This window comes from Lemur catta, chromosome 1 (genome assembly GCF_020740605.2).
Source record: "Lemur catta isolate mLemCat1 chromosome 1, mLemCat1.pri, whole genome shotgun sequence".
NCBI lineage: Eukaryota > Metazoa > Chordata > Mammalia > Primates > Lemuridae > Lemur > Lemur catta.
Genome location: NC_059128.1, coordinates 248,570,672 through 248,592,789, shown reverse-complemented (window position 1 = coordinate 248,592,789; position 22,118 = coordinate 248,570,672). Strand labels below are relative to the sequence as shown.

Here is a 22,118-nt window from a genome sequence, read left to right as displayed (position 1 = left end):
TGTAGGTATACGTGTGTACATATGTATACATGTGCCCCCACGTCATAACTTTTTTCACCTCTAATTTGTGTCACTGAGTTTGAGTTACAAGGTTGAGTTGCCAGATTATTTACATAGTTGGCTTAAAGTTTAAATTCCTCATTACCCAGCAATTATTTGCTGATCCTGGATTTAGTTAGTAATTTTAATTTATAAAAGTACCATTCAGAGAAAAATTCGACGGCAAAATGTGATGATGTGTTGTACGTGTTACTTTTTACATTTAAGTCTGCTCGTAATCATCTAGGGGAGACTGATGGAAGCAGGAGGAAAAAGCTCATCTTTGTTTTTTTAATGCCATGCCTCTTATGAGGAGTACAAATTGATATGTCCTAAAATAAGAACTTAATAAAGGAGGGAAATCCCTTTTGTCTGCTGTAAGAATAGTGTATTGTTTAGATTTAATTTACAGTTGTCTTACTCTTGGATGAAGTTTTAGACATTTAACCAAAATGCAGCAGATTTTACTACTCTTAGTTACACTATCAGTGTAATATAATTAGGTGTAAAGAAAATGGCAGTTCCCAAAATAATTACATCTTATGGTTTTATAAGGTACATAATCAGGTTACAAGTCCATCTTTACGCAACCTATAGTTCTGCTTGGATTTTGAAAGGCAAGGTTTTTTTTTTTCCCTTAAGCATGAAGTAGCATTATAAAATGTAATAGAAAATATCCTAAGTAAAAGATAAAATTAAAAAGCATTCCTATCTCTTTCTTTGTGCTGTTGATGTCAAGTACTGCAGAACTACTATAGATGCCCAGAATGAGCAGAGATTGCCTCTAGATATCTTCAGTATTGGGTTTTTGAATTTGTGTAAAGCTCAAATGAAGCTGCAATTTCTGTACATAGTTTTAATTAACCCTAAAGATTTGAAATCTTCTTGGTAGACTAAGCTTGAGGATTGGGACTGTGTTTTATTTCATGTGAATTTCTACATCTGGGCACACTGTAGAGCCTAATGTTGGAGTGAATGGGTGAATGAGTGAGCAAAAAGAAGTTTACATACTATAAAAAAGGCTTGCTGGCTGGGCGCGGTGGCTCATGCCAGTAATTGTAGCACTCTGGGAGGCCGAGGCGGGTGGATCACTCGAGGTCAGGAGTTTGAGACCAGCCTGAGCAAGAGTGAGACCCTGTCTCTACTAAAAATAGAAAGAAATTATCTAGCCAACTAAAATACATATATAGAAAAAATTAGCCGGGCATGGTGGCGCATGCCTGTAGTCCCAGCTACTCCTACTCAGGAGGCTGAGGCAGTAGGATCTCTTAAGCCCAGGAGTTTGAGGTTTCTGTGAGCTAGGTAGGCTGATTCCAGGGCACTCACTCTAGCCCAGGTAGCACAGCAAGACTCTGTCTCAAAAAAAAAAAAAAAAGGCTTTTCTGCATCTAGATTTTATCTTTGGTTCTCATCAGTGGTAGTTTTTTGGTCACATAGTCTGAATTTCATACCTGAATACACAGAAACTTTTAGATCCCCAAAATAATTCAGATTGGGGAGGAGAACTATACTGACCTCAGAAACCCAGGGTCAGTGGAATATACCTGAGGGCTTTAGAAAACATTAGAGGGGAAATGTATAAAGAAACAATTATTTGGAGGAAGATTTAGACTTGGAGGAATTGAAATCTGTTCATGAAGCTTGATAAGGGTTTTGAGAACAACCAAAGCTTAGTGCAAGGATTGAACTCTACTTTTATTACCAACCTATTAGTCTGTTTATGTCAGGGTTGACAGAGAAACAACCCAGTTTTAGGTCTCTATTGTCTCTCATTTGCTTTTTTATACCCAACTGGTATTTGGAAAATCCAGAATAAAGTACTAAAGAAGAATACAACACTCTACCCATAATTCATACTAATTGGGTGGTCAAACTAGGAGATCATCTGGAATTTTATTTGCTGTAGGCTAATTTGCCGTAGCCAAATAACAGGGCATACATATTAAGTATGCTTTTTTGTTAAATCTTAAAGTAATAGTTACATTAGGGTATTTTATTAGTATCTAGAATGCCAGATAACACATGTGTCTTATTAACTAAAAAACCAGCTGTAGCAAAACTTCTAATTTATTAAAGCAGCTTGCAAATGGCAAACCAGATAACAGGAAGTGTTCCAGGGTTTTCAGAAAGGTAACATTTTTGTGCTAAAGGCTACTTGCCTTGTACCAGTAAGAAATTGTAATATCAGCCAGAAAAGAATTTAAGGAACAGTGGGTTTTTTTTGTTTGTTTTGTTTCTTAAAGATTATCAGAAACACCGTGTTCTAACAAATGTTCTAACTCTCACAGCTAAGTAGATAAGAAAAATGAATGAAAACCACACTGTAATGTTTTTCTTAGGATTTCTGTTTTCACAAATTTAGATGCCCTTTTCTTCATTGGTTCTGGAGTTGTGGAAGGTGGTCGTCAACCTTTTGAAAAATAAGATGAGAGCTATGTTCTTTCTCCCCAGAAAAAATATGTTTACATATATTATCACAATTTTTGCATATTTCAGTGAGTTCATGGGTCTCCCTAAAGCACATTCAAGAATCCTATAGCCAAACTCCATGTTAAAAAAAACCCTGCCATAATATTACATTTCCCCCAGACTGCTCTTCTACTGTATTAAAAAATAAAATTATTTTTACAAAATGTGCCCTTGCATCCCTATGCCAGAGGATTAAATCTTATGAATGAAAGGACTTCTAGGAAATCTGTGGTTGTTGTTACTTGTGAATTTTGTTTTTCAAATGATGTTAGATATGAAGACAAAATACCAAAATCTGTCAATTGGAACATAAAAATACTCAGAATTTTATTTTGACAAGATAAATTTAATGGAGAATAATGAACATACATTGGAGAAAGTGGTAAAAATGTGAAAAGAAAAAATTTACGTAAGAAGATTTTATTTATTAACTGTATATTGCTAATCTGGTGAAATGTTAAAAATATGAACATTTCTTCTCAGGAGTTTATGTATGTGATCTTTTCATCTTATAACAAACACTCCCACATCTTCCCCACCCTCTAAAACCCTATTTATAATCTTTGGTATCTACCCAGTTTTGATGTAGATAATACAGTTGCAGTGTTAGGAAACAAGACTTGCTGGATCTAGGTCCTCTTCAAATTTATTTGGCGTATATTTATTGAGCATCTACTATTTGTAAGTCACTGAATCAAGTGCAAGATAAAATAATGCATCAATATGTTATTTACCTAAACTTACGTTGAATTCAAATCTCAATCTCTGGGTTTAGGTATTCTTAAGGTGAAAACCTTTTTAGGCTCTTTGTAAAAGGATTGAGATAGATGCTTTTATATGATCAGAAAAAAAATGTCTTTGAAATTTTAAATAGCCATATGGCTCTACTAAGCCATATAGATTTTGTCAATACAAAATAAAGGATATTTTGACAGGCCACTTTATTTAGAATTGGAAGGAAAAGTATCCAGACTTTGTCAGAATGTGCTAAATGCTTTCAGCTGTATTTTTTCTAGTCTGACTCTTCCCAGTAGTCTTTCTGTAAAGGGTTAATATTGAATTGAATATGATGTTTACGTGACATACAAAACCAGACTCCAGAACTTCTTGGGTTAGTCATTGAAATCACTGGCCTAGAATTTGGTACCTTCTAACTTCTATTCTCAGTACTGTTAAATCTCCTCACTGTTTTTGATTTGTCTTTAAAGAGGAAGTCTGCTGTCACCCAGCCTACCACATAGGGCTTGTTATTTTGAGTGAGTCATTTAGTGAGGCTCTTTAGTTAGTAGTTTTCATCTTCAGCTTGTAGATACCCTAACTCTGAAGTATGAAATTAATTACGTTTGAATTAATTTAAGGATTGAAGGAAAAATCACCCACTGCCAACTATGTTACTTGTCTGATGTTTTCTGAACAAAAAATAACTGCTTAAAGGCTTTTTCTTGAAACATTTTATAAGTTTGTGTTAATCTTTTCCATCTCTCATCTTTTACTGTACTAATCATTAGTATTACACTTAATTGTTCTCAATTGTTACATGTAACTTACTTTTGCTTCCCTAAATTGTAAATTTCTAGAACTGGTGATTCTTGCTTATTTGGGGGATCTTCTTTTTCCCAGTGCCCTGCACAGGATAAAATTAGCTAAATTTGGGGTGTTTGTTATATGCCAGTTGCTTTTCTATGTTTGTTGCATGTACTCTAACTCCTTAGATCCTGCAGACAGCTAAATGAAGTAGGTACCATTATCTCTTTCACCTGACAACAGGTTTGAGTAACTTTCCAAGCTGTCAGAGCTGATGATATTGCCTAGATTTAGACCAAGACATTCAAACTCAAGAGCCATGTGATAAATAACTACATTATATTGCCTCATATATAGTAGGTTTTTGGTGAATACTTTTTTACTGATTATCTTTAATATGAAAGTTGTCATTTGCTGGCATTTATTTCCAAAGCAAAGATGTCTTTAATTTGTATTGTTTATCTAAATTCAGACTAGGAGTATTAATTTATACTGTATTCCACTTCCAATTATATCTCTTGAGTTGCTCATTTAGTGATTTAAAACATCTTGGAGAAAATATATTGAATGTTTACATAAAACAGTATTACTAATGGAAAAATAAAGGAATGGGGTAACAAAAATATATGTAACAATTTATATCAAATTTCTTGAACTCACCATCTCACCACAATCTCTAGTCTTCCCTTTCTGTTAATGGCACCATTGTGCTTTTAGTGTTAGATACAGTCTTTGTTCCATATGTTCAATTTCTTGCCACATCCAGGTATAGCATATCTGTAGTATTGTTTTCTGTTTCAGCTGCTGCTATAATTGGCCCTCTTTACTTAAACCTTGACTAATTTTAATAATTTTATTTCTGTTTTAATATTTCTTACATATTTGTGACATTAAAATTTCTTTTAAGTATAGCATTCATCATAACTTTCATGTTCAGAACTTTCAGTAGTGTTGCATTACCTCCAAAATAAAGTCCAGATTTTGTACTGTGATTTCCATCACCCCTTAGATTTGACCCTACTCATTTTCATACATTGTTTGGTACAGACAACATCTAGTACCAATTAGTCTTTGTATTTATCCTGTGCTTTCTTAGTCCTCTGCTTTTATACTCCAGTATCTGTAACTGTGGAATATATTTTTTTATTTTTTGTCACAGGCAGTCTGATAATGTAGGAAGAAAAGGATTATGATTCAAACCGTTTAATAATGAAATTTCTTCCATAAGTCAAGTATTTTTTCCTCTCTAGGGATTTTGTAAACATCATCTGTCTAGAATCATCTTTCTCAAGCTTTTTACATGGCTGCTTCACTTTCTTGGCTTAAATATTTTCTCTTTAAGTTAAACTCTTAGTATTTATCAGAGTGTCTTGTTTTGGTCTGAGCACTTCAGATGTTATTTGTTAACTTACTAATTATTTATCTGCCCCACTAAATTTTAAGCTGAGAGCAGGGACTATAACTGTTTCACTTATACTGTATTTTTATTGCTTTGCACAGAGACTACATATTCCATAGATATTTATTACAGATAGAAAATAAGGAAGTGAATGCTACTTTTTATTCCTAGACCTTTGCCTATCTGTTAAAGATAGTGCCTAGCACATTATATTTATTAGGTGCTCAGTAAATATGTGTTTAATGAATAAAGCCAAACTTACCTTCCAGAATGACAATATATGACCTCTAATACAATCAGTAACACTCAGGTAGATAGAATTATCTAGGTCTTATGCATTTGTAAAAGATGAAGAAACTGAAACCCCCAAAATTCAGTAACATACTGAAGTTAATATGGTTTTATTGTTGTGGAGATCTTATCTCTGGCCTTTTTTTTTTTTTTAAACTACAAAGCCTATGTGGGTTTCTTGCATTTTTTTTCCAATCTGACTACTGCTACTACCTTATTTTGAAAGGCAGCTATGCTCACTACTATAAAACCAACACCTTCAGACCTTATTTTGAATGAATTTAAATTCTCCTCCGTTTCTTCACATGTAAAAATGAACCAGCTCTAGACTAGGCAATTTGTTTTTTGTTTTGTTTTTAATAGAGACAGGGTCTCACTATATTGCTGAGGCTGTTCTCAAAGTCCTGGGCTGAATGGATCCTCCCACTTCAGCCTCCCAAATTGCTGAGATTACAGGCATGAGCCACCACACCCAGCTTAGATAAATTCATTTCTAAAATCAGCTGTGATTTTAAAGTCACATGGTATTATGATTGAATGCCTTCTTAGCAATTAAAGAATATTACTTTTAAAGGAATTTGTAGTTCATTATTGGTTAAATTAATTTTCCATTATTTTGCTTCATCATAAGTAATCATTCAAAAATATTTTTCATTAATTTTTTCAACCAAATATACATGTATACATTTTACATATACATGTGGGTAGTATGTGTATTTCTGTCTACAGAAGCAAAAAACAATGATGAAAATATTCTACATATCTAGAAATAGATATGAGAAATAGAACAAAAAAGGGAAAAAAGCATGAAGTCTTTAAAATATTTTTCTATTTTCTAATCACCAGAAACCCTGAAGTTGTTTGAAACTGCTACTCTGTAAAACTTTTTTGCCTTGTTATATATGTTCAAAATATATTTCCATGTTTTAGTCAAAAGTACAAAATGATTTGACAGAAAGCCAAATATTAAGACTGCCAGTAATCCCTAGTAAAAATGAAGATGTTAATAAAATAATCACTTATCTTGGCCGTGGAGATTTGGGGATAAAAGAAAAAAAATAATCACTTATAGATGATTCCTTCAAAGAGAATGAATAATAGGGGTGGGTAAATATTTAAGAGTACTGTTGGAGACAAACAAAGAATTCAGGATAGGTTTTTTTCTGTAGGAAGTGTGGCCCTGGATGGGTGCTGCTCATAAAGTCATTAAGTTATTCCAGGAAGTTGAATGGAAACATTTATTTAGCAAAAACGGAAGATTTTGCTGTAATGACAGCACTGATTATAGTAGTTCAGATTTATGATAGAACCTGGAATACAGAAACAAGATAACAGAAAATTTAAGCATGTCAAGAACTTTAATATGGGAATTGTCAGAACAATGAAAATCACAGTACATCAATAGACTCCTAAGAATTAAGAGAAATTGCAGAATAAGCCATAATTTTAATTTTACGAGCAACCTATGCTAGAGCAAGAGTTTTAGATTGATGAAACAGTTTATTTTAAAAAATGCGTCAATGTTTTCTCTTAAGCATTCTTCAATTTGGCAAAAATTTATTGAGCGCTTAGTATGTGTCAGGCATTTTAACAGAAGGCACTTGTACCTCAAGTAGCTTATTCTAGTTTCTTATGCAAGTCTCACTTTAACCTGTATAAAGTAATTTTTACTGTTTAATAAAGAGTTTATTTTATTAGAAAATGCTTCTCTGGGATGTCTTATTGATGTCTTTCTTACTACTTTAACCATTTTCATCTTTCAGTGTTTTTCTGAAACGTAGGTAAAGTCCTAACCTTTCGACTAGAGCAATAATGCTAAAAGAATGGTGATCCTTGATAGTCTTAAATAGTTTGGCAGCTTCAAAGAAAAAAAAAATATGCTGAGATTTTTTTCCCCACATAATTCACATACATTTTGCAAATTTTAAATGTGAGATATTTTCATAAGAATCCTAGTAAGTTTTTAACTGTGTTACAGCAGATGCATATGTGCAATGGGGACTGTGTTGGTCAGTTTAACCTCAGACAGCATGAAGCCAGCAGGGTGTTCATCTTACTAATGTTCTTTGTGGGTAATTTTAATGCTTGTTAAATTTGTATTTCATGATTGATAGTCTTATATCTCCAATGCACAAAATTGGCTTATTGAAAAATGATGAAAATATTAAGAAATACCATCACTCATAAAAATACCAAATGTAAATAATGGAAAAAACTTCATTGTGAATATAGAATTAGAATATGTATGTGCTGTACAACAGATTCTGTGATTTTTTTTCCCAAACATCAGCTAAAATGGAGAAGGAAGGATAATAATAACTATGAACTTTTTTTTGGCCTGTACTTCATTTGCCACTGGTCAATAGTATATTACCTGTCAAATATTTACATATCACCATCAAAATTGTCATCATTTTTAAAGTACATTGATTTCTTTGGTAAATGATTTTAGTTAAGTAATACTTTATGAAGAAGTGTAAAATAATACATCCCAGTTTAAAATTTGTTAGGCAATATTATGTAGTCCAAATTTATAGCAGGTGAGTCCAAAATTATAGAAGCATCATATGGAGTTGTGTTCCTTAAACCAATATAGTATAAGATATCATTGCTGAAAAGCTTGTAAAAACAGTCTCAACATTAATAACAAATATAATCAGAGAACAATAACTATTGGAAAAGTTCTATTGCATAATTCAGTGACAATGTGGAAGAACGATCCTTTTCGTGTGCATTTTAGAAGATACTTTAATATTCAGACAAAACCACTGATGTGCAATGTATGAATCATTATTTGCCATATGTCAGTTACATGTATGAGAAGTCCATAACAACTTCTTATTCTATTTATCCCTGAAAACCTGTGGATATAGAAAATGAAGGCTACACTGGGAAATAAGTTTTTGTGTGGACTAGAAACTATGTATCATGACCTTTAATGATGGAACGCCATTTGGGCAGCAATGATTGTTAGGTAAATAAAAGGACTACTGTGCAAAAAAGCCAATCAACACATCTCTTTCTTAAAAAGAGCAGTTAAATATCAACCATAAACCATCAAGATGGTGATTCAGTGTTTAAGGGAGTAGATATAATCAAAACTTTGATTCCTTAAGTCTACATCATTTTATAATGCTGTATGAAAAACTGGGCAGGAAGTTACAAAACTGTTTTTTCCCTTCAGTTCTGCCTGTTTAGAGGAAAAGTGTTCGCATGAGGTTTTAAGATAAGGGCAGAGATTAAAAACATTTCTTTGAGACATTGTTCATGTTATTAAAGGAATTTTCCTTGATTTTAGGTATCAAGCAATCCACTGTCTTGAGCCATTACTCCAAGTCGATAATGTGAATTTTAATGGCAAGGAAATCAGATTATTTTAAGATTATATAACTCGTGTGCAAATGGCTCAGTTCTACAGAGCTTCATCCCCCCCAGCCCTCATCTGATTCTTTTGGCTCACCACAGAAACATATTTTGGTGCTTATTGAAAACCACATTCAAATAGTGCAACATAGCTTGAAAGAATGCTTCCCTGAGCTGATTGCAAAGGACAGATTGAGAACCTTTTTAACACCATCTGCAAGTAGATTTTTCTTTTGGTGACCCTAGGTAAAAAGATTATTGTGAGAGAAAGTATATGATGAAAAAATAATTTTACTTGAGGATCAATTAAAAAATGTCTATTCTTAGAATACCAGAGGAGTGACAAGCTTTTTCTTTCTGTATTATAATGTAGGACAGAATTGGGGGGAAATAAAGCTGCTTGTTTATCATTCTTATAAAAATTCAAAAAGTTGTACACTAAAAGCTCATGCTGACCTGACTTTGTATACTGTTTAAAAAAAAAAAAAGCAGTTATCACTTTTCACACAAGCAGTTGGACTGGAGTAATCACCTTATGCATTTAACAACCACATTATGCTCTTATTTTGTGTCTTTTCATAACCCTGGTGTTCAGGCAATTTAGTGTGTGATTGCTTCACTATCTCCTTTTACTTTCCACCCAAACATCCACTCAGTTTAAAACATTTTCGGTACTAGAGTAAGAAATCTTTAAAAAATTTTTTTCTTTTGTTTACCTTCTATGAATTATAATTACTAACATTTGTAGAATAACATCATTTATCAGTGGACATTATTCTAGAAGTGTGTAGAGTTAGGACATGTTTTGCACTATTTTGGGGAAAGGGAAGATTTTCATCAGATAATTTTTATATTCTTTGTATTCACTATCATAAGTTTTCAGAAAAATTTTTATGGTGCAAAATTTAATAATATGACCGTTTGCAAGTAAAAAAATACTATTTGTGTATGTCAGAAAGAATGGACATACATATGTCTATATACTTTTTGAATTTTATACCATCTGCATGTATTATCTAGTCAAAACAGATGCAAATATAAACAAATGATAAACACAGTTAGTGAAAGCTGATAGCCAAAGAGAGGTCTGACCTTTGCCCTTGGCTACTAGGAAGATATCTCTAGGTGCTTATTATGTTCTGCCAGATAGGAGTGTTACTCCTGGGGGCTTTGGCCATGAGCCAGTCTAACAATGTGATTTATGATGGGGGTTTTGTGCCATGCCATACCAGTTTCTACCTCTAGAAGAAATGGAGATCAAAGATATTAGCCCAACTTCTGGGAGGAACTGTAAACTAAAGGTCAGCTACACAAACAATGGGTGACCAAACTTTGATAAAAATCTCTGAACACCAAAGGCCAGGGTGAGTATAGCCATCCATCACTCCATAGGAGAGGGACTGAAAACTCCATGTTTGGACCCCTCCTATACACAGCCCTATATGCCTGTGATGGTTAATTTTAGTCAACTTGACTGGATTAAGGTATACCCACATAGCTGGTAAAGAATTATTTGTGGATATGTTTGTGAGAGTGTTTCCAGAAGAGGTTAGCATTTGAATCAAGTGGCCTGAGTATGGAAACTTGACCCTTGCCCAGTTTGGTAGGCACCATCCAATTGGCAGATGGCCTGGATAGAACAAAAATGTTTTGTTGAATTTGCTCACTTTCTCTCTTATTCTGAAGCCGAACACCCATCTTCTCCTGCTCTTGGACATTAGAACTCCAGGTCCTCCACCTTTTGGACTCTGGGATTTGCACCAATGGCCCCCAGGTTCTCAGGTCTTTGGACTTGAATTGATAGTTACACTGTCAGCTCCCCTGGGTCTCAGGCCTTCAGACTTGGACTGAGCCACATACACTCCCAGCTTCCCTGGTTCTCCAGCTTGCAGATAGCATATTGTGGACTTCTCAGCCTCCATAATCATGTGAGCCAAGTCCCCTAATAAATCCCTTCTCATGTTTCTATATCAATCTATTTATGTATTAATATCTTGTTGGTTCTATTTTTCTGGAGAACCCTAACTAATACAGATTTTGGTACCAGGAGTGGTTCTAGCAGAACAGAATTTTACAGATAAGTTGCCTGAATTGATTTGGTGGTTTCTGGAATTGGCTTTCTAATTTTCTAATTTGATTAGACTTAAAAATGCTAAGGACTCTATTTTCAATAGTAGAGAGAATACTGATGGTCCATAGTGTGAACTGTTTATAGAGATATGCAAAATACCTGCACTGGATACTCCTAATGAACCACTTATAAGAGGCAGGAAATTAATGACTCTGTATATAATACTTTGAAACATTTGTAGAAAACTAAGTGTCTTAGTCCATTTTGTATTGCTATAAAGGAATACCTGAGGCTGGGTAATGTATAATAACAAAAGGTTTATTTGGCTCATGATTTTGGGTGGCTAGAAAGTTCAAGATTGGGCATTTGCATCTGGGGGGTGGGGCCTCAGGCTGCTTCCACTCATGGCGGAAGGTGAAGGGGAGCCTGCATGTGCAGAGATCATATGGCAAGAGAGGAGGAAAGAGAAAAAGGGAGGAGGTGCCAGGCTCTTTTAACCACCAGCTCTCTCAGGAACTAATAGAGTGAGAATTCACTCACCTCCCCCACCCCCAGGGAAAGCATTAATGTATTCATGAGGGATCTGTCCCCATGACCCAAACACTTCCCATTAAGTACCAGCTCTAACATTGGGGATCAAATTTCAACATGAGGTTGGGGGGGGGACAAATATCCAAACCATGGCACTAAGGAATGTAATGATGTTAGTTGGTTGCTCCTAATGTAGCTGGACAAAATAATGAAAAAAAGGATGAGCTCAGGGATTCAGATTCCCAGCTCAAGCAATGCATATATGACCTAGGAGCTTCTAGGTGTGCCCTGAGGGAAAATCTTATGCCCCGTATCCACATGATTGAAATAGCTGAAAATCAAGCACAAGTCCTGATCATGTGATTGGCTGAATTACGTGAAATTTGAACTTTAAGCCTGGCAATATCTACTGTTACAGTAAAAGTGTCTACAGTTAAAGCTGAGGCATTGGCCAGGCACGGTGGCCCACGCATGTAATCCTGGCACTCTGGGCAGCTGAGGTGAGCGGATCGTTTGAGCTCCGAGTTCGGGGCCAGCCTGAGCAAAAGCGAGACCCCTTCTCTACTTAAAAATAGAAAGAAATTATATAGACAACTAAAAATAGAAAAAATTAGCCAGGCATGGTGGTGCATGCCTGTAGTCCCAGCTACTCGGGAGGCTGAGGCAGGAGGATCTCTTGAGCCCAGGAGTTTGAGGTTGCTGTGAGTGAGGCTGACGCCACAGCACTCTAGTCTGGGCAACAGAGTGAGACTCTGTCTCAAAAAAAAAAAAAAAAAGAAAGCTAAGACATTGGTTGAGAAAGAATGGGATCCTGTAAGTTGAGATGGGGACATGTGCGAAGACCCTCATGTAGCTCTGAACATTGAGCTCCTAAATTCTGATGGGTCTTTTTTGCCAGTAGTAGTGGCTTTCTCAACCCTAATAGTAGCAGCCTCCCCAACCACAGCGGTACTGGCTGTTCCACACTCATCTGAGGGCATTGCCCCTGCCTTGCCTAAGGAAATGATAATGGCTCTCCTGAGGCAGTTGCCAAGAAAGATAATGCTGATTCTCCTCAGGACCCCACACCGTCCACCCCTCCTTGTTCTAGACCTATAGCCAGACTGATGTCCCAAAAGGCCCCTAAAGATGAGATATAAAGCGTGATCCATGAAGAGGTGCACTATACTCCAAAAGAATACTTGAGTTTTCTAACTCATATAAACAGAAAGCTGAAGAACATGTGTAGGAGTGGATATTAAAGGTATAGGATAATGATAAAAGGAACGTAAAGTTTGATCAGGGCAAATTTATTGATATGGGCACACTAAATACTGATTCTGCATTTAATGTTGCAGCTTAGAGAGTTAGAAAGGGCTCTAACAATTTGGTTGGTTGGCTGAAACATAGATCAAACATTAGCCCATCATGAGTGGGTGGAAAATGCCTGATTTCTGTTGGTTTTTATGTTCAGGAGGGGATTCAAAGGCTTAGGGAGATTGAAATGGTAGGGTGGATTTGTTACTTAAGACCTACTCACCCACATTGGAAGAGTCCAGAAGACATACCTTTTACCAATACTTTGAGAAACAGATTTGTGAAGGGAGACCCAGCATCCTTGAAGAGCTCCATGATTGCTTTTCTCTGTAGGCCAGAGCTTACAGTGGGAGTCATGGCCACTGAATAGGAAACCTAAATGCAAGGGGAGTAATTGAATCCCAGGTAGCAAGGGCCACCTGGAGGCACTCAACTGCCAAAGGCAAAGTGGGCTTGGTTACTGTAACAGTAGAGTAAAAACAGCAATTAGAATAGCCTGACTCATGGAGACCTATGGCATTGGTTATTTGATCATGATGTTCCTAGAAGTGAAATGGATAAGAAGCCTGCTAAATTCTTATTTCATCTGTATAATGAGAAAAATTCTAGATCAAGTGAACAAACATCTAACTAGAATCATAAAAACAGAGAGTCATGGAGCCTCAATCAATTCCAAGACTTTAGCCAATTTGCAGGCCCAGGATCCCTTGAATGAGGGGAAGTCAGGTCCTCTTGAGGAAGGACACTACTATAACACTGAAAATGGATAATTTTAATCTGTCTCTCAGCCTTCCCCAAAGGGATCTATACAGAGTGTGCACGGGGGAAAGGGAAATAATTAGACCTTTTGGAAACTATTGTACAATAGCTCTGAACTGACATTGAAGAGGAGACCCAAAATGTCACTGTAGCTCTCTAGTCAGAATAGGGACTTATGGAGGTCAGGTGATCAATGAAGTTTTAGTTCATGTCCAAGTCAGTGGGTCCAGTGGGCCCCTAAACCCATCCTGTGGTTACGTGTCTGGTTCCAGAATGCATAATTGGAATGCACATACTTAGCAGCTGGCAGAATCCCAAGTTGGCTCGCTAACCTGTGGAGTGAGGGCTATTATGGTGGGAAAGGCCAAACGGAAGCCATTAGACCTGCCTCTACCTAGGAAAACAGTCAATCCAAAGCAACACTGCATTTCCCAGAGGGATTGCAGAGATTAGTGTCACTATCAAGGACTTGAAGACAGCAGGGGGTAAGGGGGGTGATTTCCAACACATCCACATTCAATTCTCTTATTTATTCTGTGCAGAAGACAAAGAATGACAGTGGATTATCACAGGCCTATCCCAAGTGGTGAGTCCAATTGCAGCTACTGTACCAGATGTTGTTTCATTACTTGAGCAAATTAACACATCTTCTGGTACCTGGTTTGTATCTATTGATATGGCAAATGCCTTTTTCTCCATGTTTGTATGTAAGGCCCACCAGAAGCAGTTTGCTTTCATCTGACAAGGCCAGCAATGCACTTTCACTGTCCTACTCAGGGATATAGCAACTCTCCAGCTCTATGTCATAATTTAGTTCTCAGGGATCTTGATCACCTTTCCCTTCCACAAGATATCACACTGAGCTGGGCGTGGGGTGGCTCATGCCTATAATCCTAGTGACTCAAGAGAGACTGAGGTGTGAAGATTGCTTGAGCCCAGGAGTTCGAGGCTTCAGTGAGCTATGATCGTGAGACTGGACTTCAGCCTGGGTGACAAAGCGAGACCATGTCTCTAAAAAGAAAAAAAAAAAAAACCATCACACTGGTCCATTACATTGATGACAGTGTGCTGATTGGAGCTAGAAAGCAAGAAGTAGCAACTACTGTAGACTTATTGGTAAGACATTTGCATGTCAGAGGATGGGAAATAACTCTGATAAGAATGCAGAGGCCCATAAGAAAAAGACAAAACAAAAAAATTCAGGGGTCTTCTACCTCAGTGAAATGTCTAGGGGGTCCAGTGGCATGAGACATGTTGAGATATTATTTCTAAGATAAAGGATAAGTTGTTGCATTTAGCCTCTTTTACAAACAAACAAAAAAACAAAAAAGCCTGCTTGCTTTTCATCATGAGAAACTCCAGGCCACCAGACAAAACTTCAAGAATGTGTCAAAATTATTTCAGTCCAGTTGCATGTGGGTGTGGAGCAACAACTATCAATGATAATCTTTATCCCAAATCACTGCAGCATACAGCTTACATGAATTTATGTGTAAGACTGAGCCCTGCCAACATAAACCAAATCAAAACCTAAACCATAAAACATATTCTACTATGCATCTTGATAACACTCATTAAAGAACATAAAAATCAGATGTTGAGACATACAGGTTTTGAAATGTGGCTCAACTATTGTATAAAATCTGATATGCCTTGATGTACTACTAAATAAATGATAATTGCTAAGATTGATATATAAGACTTAATATGTGCAAGGTATTGGCTTGAGTACTTTACAGGTACTCATTTGCTCTTTATAACAATAGTGTGGAGTAGGTACTATATTATACTTATTTTACAGATGAAGAAACCTAGGCATAGAGATATTAAGTAACACACTCAAAGTCACACAGTAGGTAAGTGGCATTGATTTGAAACCAGGTGCCCTAGCTCTGGAATCTATACCCTTGTGTTATAATAGTTGTCTAGGGCTTCCATAATAAAGTACCACAAAGTGAATGACTTAAAAACAATGGAAATTTCCTTCTCACAGTTCTGCAGACTAGGGTGCAAGATTAGGGTGTCGACAGGGTTGATTTCATTCTGAGACCTATCTTCTTGGTTTGCAGGCCACCTTCTTGCTGTGTCGTCACGTGGTTTTTCGTCTATGCACACACGTCTGTGTCTTGAGCTCCTCTTCCTATGAGGATACCAATCACATTGGATTGTGGCCCACTCTAATGACCTCATTTAACTTTAATTACCACTTAAAGGCCTTACTTTAAATACTGTCTCATTCTGAGGTACTGGTACAATATATGAAATTTGGGGAGGCTCATAACAGCCCCTAACCACTAAAATGGTGAATATTTTACCTATTATATTTGCACTTGTAAACCACACACACACACACACACACACACACACACACACACACACACACACACACTTCTTTGTGTTCAAGATTGTAGAAAATTGCTTAATAGAAAGTGGAAAGATTTTCTCCCTGGCATAAATTTTTATTAAAAATAGAGTCTCTTCATGGATTTAGCTATTGTGTCATGTGGTGTTGAACTAGATTTAATTCCATCCTACAAATTCATTCAAGTCAAAATAGTCTGTACCATAATGATAGCCAATAATTCCCAAGGATTCAATGCAAAACATCTATCTGAAAACAAAAACAAATACTTTGTTTTTGACATTTTGGAAAACTTTCCCTTTTGCTTACGTAGACTTCTGCAATAATATCCGTAAGAGTCAAGTTGGATGAAACTGCTATAAATTAGGACCCAGAGGCAAATGAGGGCTTTACAGCCAGCATAAACAATGCACCAGCTTGAAAATAAAACCAAGACCATCTTGCAAGAAGGCCTAAAGCAAATGGAACAGTAAAGGAAAAAGAATTTGGCTGGAAGCATGAAGTTGGAATCTGTGAGTAAAGGATTTTGATCTTCACTTAGACTGCCAGCCTTTAATTTAAATGAGGTAAAAAGGCAAATAGATGTGGTTATAAAGTGGGAAGCCTGAACCAATGTTACAGTATTTGGCGTAAAATAGTCTAGCTATATAATTAAAGCATAATGTTTATCTTTTAGAAAAATGAATTTGGTATGAATTCTTACATTTCTTAATTAAATTTCTAAAAGCGAAAATGACAGGCATTATTTAGGCAATTTTCTGCTTAATTTCAAGTTTTTGTTTGTTTGTTTTGTTTTGTTTTTTTCTAAGCAAAACCAAAAGCTTCCTTTTCTCTGCATTCCAAATTAGGACTCTTTGAGACTCATAAGCCCCCCAAAAGCAAAAAGCAATGTGATTAGTTTTTATTTTGCATAAGACTTACAGAATATTAAAATATGCACCTGTTTTCAATAGCTATTGTCTGAAAAGATTATAAGTAAAGAACAAAGCCGAAGGCAAGAAATGCTATCAAGCTATAGTAATCCAGTGTGGTACTACCATAAGGATCCACAGATGAATGGAACAGAATAAAGAACCCAGAAATAAACTTGCACTTATGTAGTCTTTTGATTTTCAATAAAGGTAACAAAGCAACCCAATGAGGAAAGAAAAGTCCCTAGGAATGCTAAATATCCATATTAAAAAAAAGAACCTTGACTAGTACTTCATACTGTACAGAAAAATTAATTCAATTTTGGATCATAGATCTAAACATAAAGGCTAAAACTATAAACCTTTTAAAGGGAAACATAGGGGAATATTTTCATGACTCTGGGATAAGCAAAGGTTTCATAAGGTACAGAAAGTAAAACCATGAAAGAAAAAAATCAATAAATTAGATATCATCAAAATTAAAAGCTTCTGCTGATCAAAATACACCTTAAGAAATAAATAGGTAAGCTAAGACTGGAAGAAAATATTCACAAAGCATACATCTGACAAAGGACTGGTATGTAGAATACATAGAGAACTCCTAGAAAGACAAATAACCTAATTAAACATGGGTAAAGTGTTTGAACAGTTTACAAAAGAGGAAATATGACTTGCCAGTAAGGATGTATAAAGTATGAAACATCATTAGTCATTATGGAAATACATATCAAAACCATGAGATACCACTATGCAACCACTAGATTGGCTATAATTTAAAAAGATGAACACCATCAAATGTCAGTGGGGTTGTGGAACAGTTGGAACTTTCAACATTTTTTATGATTGGACAATGCTACAACTAAATGCTAAATGCTAAAACTAACGGTAACCATACCCTAAGGTCTGCATTTTTACTGGTAGGCATCTACTAAAGAGAAATAAAAGCATGTGTTCACAAAAAGATGTGTACAAGAATGTTCATAGCACCTTTATTCAGAATAGCCCCAAACTGGAAACAGCTCAGATGTTCATCAATCAGAGATTGAATAAACAAACTATAGCATATTTATATAGTGGAATACTCCTTAGCAATAAAAATAAGTGAATTACACATGCATTCAACATAGATATTGAATGAAAGAAGATTCATACAAAAGTGTACATACTTTATGATTCCATTTATAAGAAAGTCTAGAACAAGCACAACTAATCTATTGGCAGGGGGGAATCAGAATGTCGGTTGCCTCTGGAGGAATGTTGAGGTAGGGATTGACTGTGAAGAGTGTGAGAACTTTCTTAGGTTACGGTCATGCTCTGTATCTTGATAAGGGTTTAACCGAGTGCAGATGCATGTATTTGTCAAAATTCAGTGAATATACACTTGAGTTGTGCATTGTAGTGCATGTAAATTTCACATAAACATACACATAAATATTGAACTGTAGTTAATGATATTGTTAAAAGATTACTTAGGCCCATTAAAATTTTAGCGTTTATTTGATCAAACAGCAATTCATGAATCATGCAGTGCCAAACCATAGGTTCCACCACAGGGGATCCAGGGGAGAATTTTTATGTATTCACAAAATCAGGACAGAAAACATTTGACTGGTTAAAGTGGAGCAGTAGCTTTAAAGTCCCTAGTTTATGAGTTAGCTGACGGTTTCTGATTGGTCAATTTCCTAGTTAGCGGTTAGTTGGAAGTTTCTGATTGGTTAAGCTTAAGTTTTGTTTTTCTACCATATGACTGATCTCACTGCATTGGGTTTCGTTTGCTTGCATAAGAACTCAAGGTGCTAGAGTCACCTCAACCTAATGGCCTCCCAATTAATTATTTTAATAATTTGCATACTGAAATATTTTGGAGGAAATGTGGTGATATCTGCAATTTTTTTTTTTTTTTTTTTTGAGGCAGAGTCTCACTCTGTTGCAGGGCTAGAGTGCCGTGGTGTCAGCCTAGCTCACAGCAACCTCAAACTCCTGGGCTCATGCAGTCCTTCTGCCTCAGCCTCCCGAGTAGCTGGGACTACAGGCATGCGCCACCATGCCTGGCTAATTTTTTCTATATATATTTTTAGCTGTCCATATAATTTCTTTCTATTTTTAGTAGAGACAGGGTCTTGCTCTTGCTCAGGCTGGTCTCGAACTCCTGAGCTCAAATGATCCGCCCGCCTCGGCCTCCCAGAGAGCTAGGATTACAGGTGTGAGCCACCACACTGGGCCTGATATCTGCAGTTTGAATAAGATAGATTAATGGATCAAGGGGTGGATCCATGAATAGATATGATACTAAAGCAAGCATACTAAAATGTTAACAGTAGAATCTTATGGTAGATGTATGTGCACTCAATTAAAATTCTTTCACCTTTGCTTTATGTTCGAAAGGTTTTATAATAAAATGTTGGAAGAAAGAAATAAAAAACAACAAAAATTATTTTGCTCATGTTTTGGTAAAATGATATTTTACCGGCAGGAGTTGTCAGAACATTATTTTAGTCTGGTGCTAATTTTGCGTCTTCTTATCCCAGAGTTGAAATGATTTGTTAAATGCTCTTAACATACATACCAATATCGTTTGAAACATTTATGACACAATGCTCTGAGAATTGAGGAAAGAAGTACAGCTAATATTCATAACTTGATGTTTAATTTGAATGAGACTGCATATGTTAAAAATTTAGAACTTTGAGGAATTTTGTTTCTTTTAATCCATATTAATCTTTTTAACTTTCACCAATAATAAATTCAACATGCCAACAAACAACTTTTCAATATACAGTATAATGCTGTAATATATAGCACTCTTGAATGACTAAGCAATAGGTAATATTTTCAGGACTAAGTAAACTTGAAAAATAAAAAGTTTTAGGGGCTTCATAGAGCTATGTAGACGAATAGAAACCTTCATTTTCTAAGGTAAATTTGCTCTAATGGATAGATTTGTTTTTATAGACAAGTTACTGATTTTCTGAGGATTTTAATAAAAGGCTCATTTTTACAATAGTTTTTCCATTTTAGTGCATGTACTTTAAATTATTAAATTTTATTTTTATTAAAACGTGTTTATTGGATTACATTTTACTGGAAACAAATTTGTTAAGTCCCAGATAGCATGAGATAATATTGCAAAACTACTTTGTCTTTCTTCATCATCCTTTCCTCTCTATCAAATTTTTTTCTTTTAAAATTAAAAAGAAATCAGAGCACTTTATCCTCCTCTTGTTCAGAACCCAGATGCTGCTGCTGATTATTTTGAAGAAAAGCTTTAATAGCATTTTAAAGTAGAATGTGGGAATTTAGTGACATCTTGTGGCCAAGACTTTTCCCTGAGTGTTTTATGCCTATCATCGTTTTGGCTTTATAGTAGTGGACTTCCAACTGGGAAACATGTACTTCTGAGGGTACCTGGAGACTTTCTGGAAAATTAAGCTGATCTAAAGAGTTTTAAGGCAGTCAATTTCCTAATCTTCAATGTGTTTTGCACTTCCCTTAACTGACTGGACTGCACCTGTGGTCCCAGGCATTATACCACTTCCCCAAACTTTTTTTTTTTTTTTAACCATTACCATTCTCTCATTTTACAAAAGAAAGATCTTTTCACCCCTCCTGAGTCTCACTATAGTGCTTTGTCCTGTGGCATAAAAACCTCTGGGTGCTAAACAAAGAGAATTTTGAATTATTAGTGTTTGTGTAGGGAAAAGGAATCACTACAATGATTATTCAACAAAAATTTTGCAAGTCAGATGGTTGCTAAACTTTCCTTAAAATCATTTAATTTCAACAAAGTTAAAGAAAAATTGAATTAAGTTTCTACCTGATAGACTGCTCATTAAAAAGAAATTTTGGCAATAAATCACTATTTGATGTTTTTCCTTTTGATCTAAAATTTGCATATTAAAATGTACAAGTCCTAATTAGGAATGTTTTCAAATATTGGGTGATGTTATAATTTCATTCCTCTCTACTTATTAATGTAAGCATGACTTCTCATGTTTATACCAAAAAAAAAAAACCCAAGAAAAAATAAGAATAGAATTGATGACAAACCCTGACTTATTTAAGCAATAAAAATATTAAACCAGCTGAGGAAACTATGGGTTTCCAGTAAAGTGAGTAAACTAGTTATGTTATTTTGCTCAATTATATAATACTAACAGTTATAATAACTCAATCCAAAAGAAATTATTTTTCTTTTCTTCTTCTTCTTTTTTTTTTTTTTAAAACAGGGTCTTGCTCTGTCACCCCGGTTAGAGTACAGTGGCATCATCATAGCTCACTCCAACCTCACGCTCTTGGGATCAAGTGATCCTCCTGCCTCAGCCTTCAGAGGAGCTGGGACTACAGGAGTGTGCCACCATGCCTGGCTAATTTTTCAATTTTTTGTGGAGATGGGAGGGTCTCACTCTTGCTGAGGCTGGTCTCAAACTCCTGGGCTCAAGCAATTCTCCCACCTCAGCCTCCCAAAATTACAAGTGTGAGGTGAGCTCCCGCACCCAGCCTGGGGGAAATATTTTACCTCTTAAACTATTGTGGGGAAGTTTTAAAAAATTATGATCATATTTTTGTTGCATAGAAATAAATAAATATATATATATATATTTTTTTTTTCTTAGAGACAGGGCCTTGCTCTGTCACCCAGGCTAGAGTGCAGTGGCCATGGTAACCTCGAACTCCTGGGCTCAAACAATCTTTCCACCTCAGTCAGTCACCATGCCCAGCTAATTTAAACATTTTCTTTGTAGAGATGGAGGTCTCCTATTGCCAAAACTGGTCTTGAACTCTTGGCTTCAAGCAATCCTCCTTCCGTGGCCTCACAAAATGCTGGGATTACAGGAGTGAGCCACCACACCTGGCCAGCATACAAATATTGTACAGTGATCAATAAGTGTTTTAAGCACAAAATATGTCACATTGTGATAAAATTCTATGAGGCACCAGGAATAAAAGTACAAACTAAAGGAGTATAAGTAAAATTTCTAGTTGCAAAGAGGAGTTTGTAAATAGTGGTAGGTATAGATTCAATGACATTGTATATGTTTTATTTATTATTTCTACTCATTCATTTATGTACTTATTGTATATATTTAAGATGTACAACATGAT

General features: G+C 35.7%; 1 protein-coding gene across 4 annotated transcripts in view; it reads left to right on the top strand.

Moving 5' to 3' along the window:
• Positions 1–22,118, top strand: part of C1H3orf38 (chromosome 1 C3orf38 homolog) — a 31,607-nt gene that overhangs the window by 6,452 nt on the left and 3,037 nt on the right. The window contains exons 4-5 of one of the 4 annotated variants that reach the window (XR_006732716.1): positions 16,418–16,616; positions 21,242–21,256. The exons of 2 other annotated variants lie outside the window; for them this stretch is intronic. Coding sequence is in view for 1 of the 2 variants with exons in the window: in XM_045540444.1 (XP_045396400.1) it covers positions 16,418–16,471 (54 nt within the window). In the remaining variant the exon portion in view is untranslated. Of the gene's footprint in view, positions 1–16,417; positions 16,768–21,241; positions 21,257–22,118 lie in introns of those variants that run through there. One more of the 4 variants, XM_045540444.1, reaches the window with a different exon arrangement.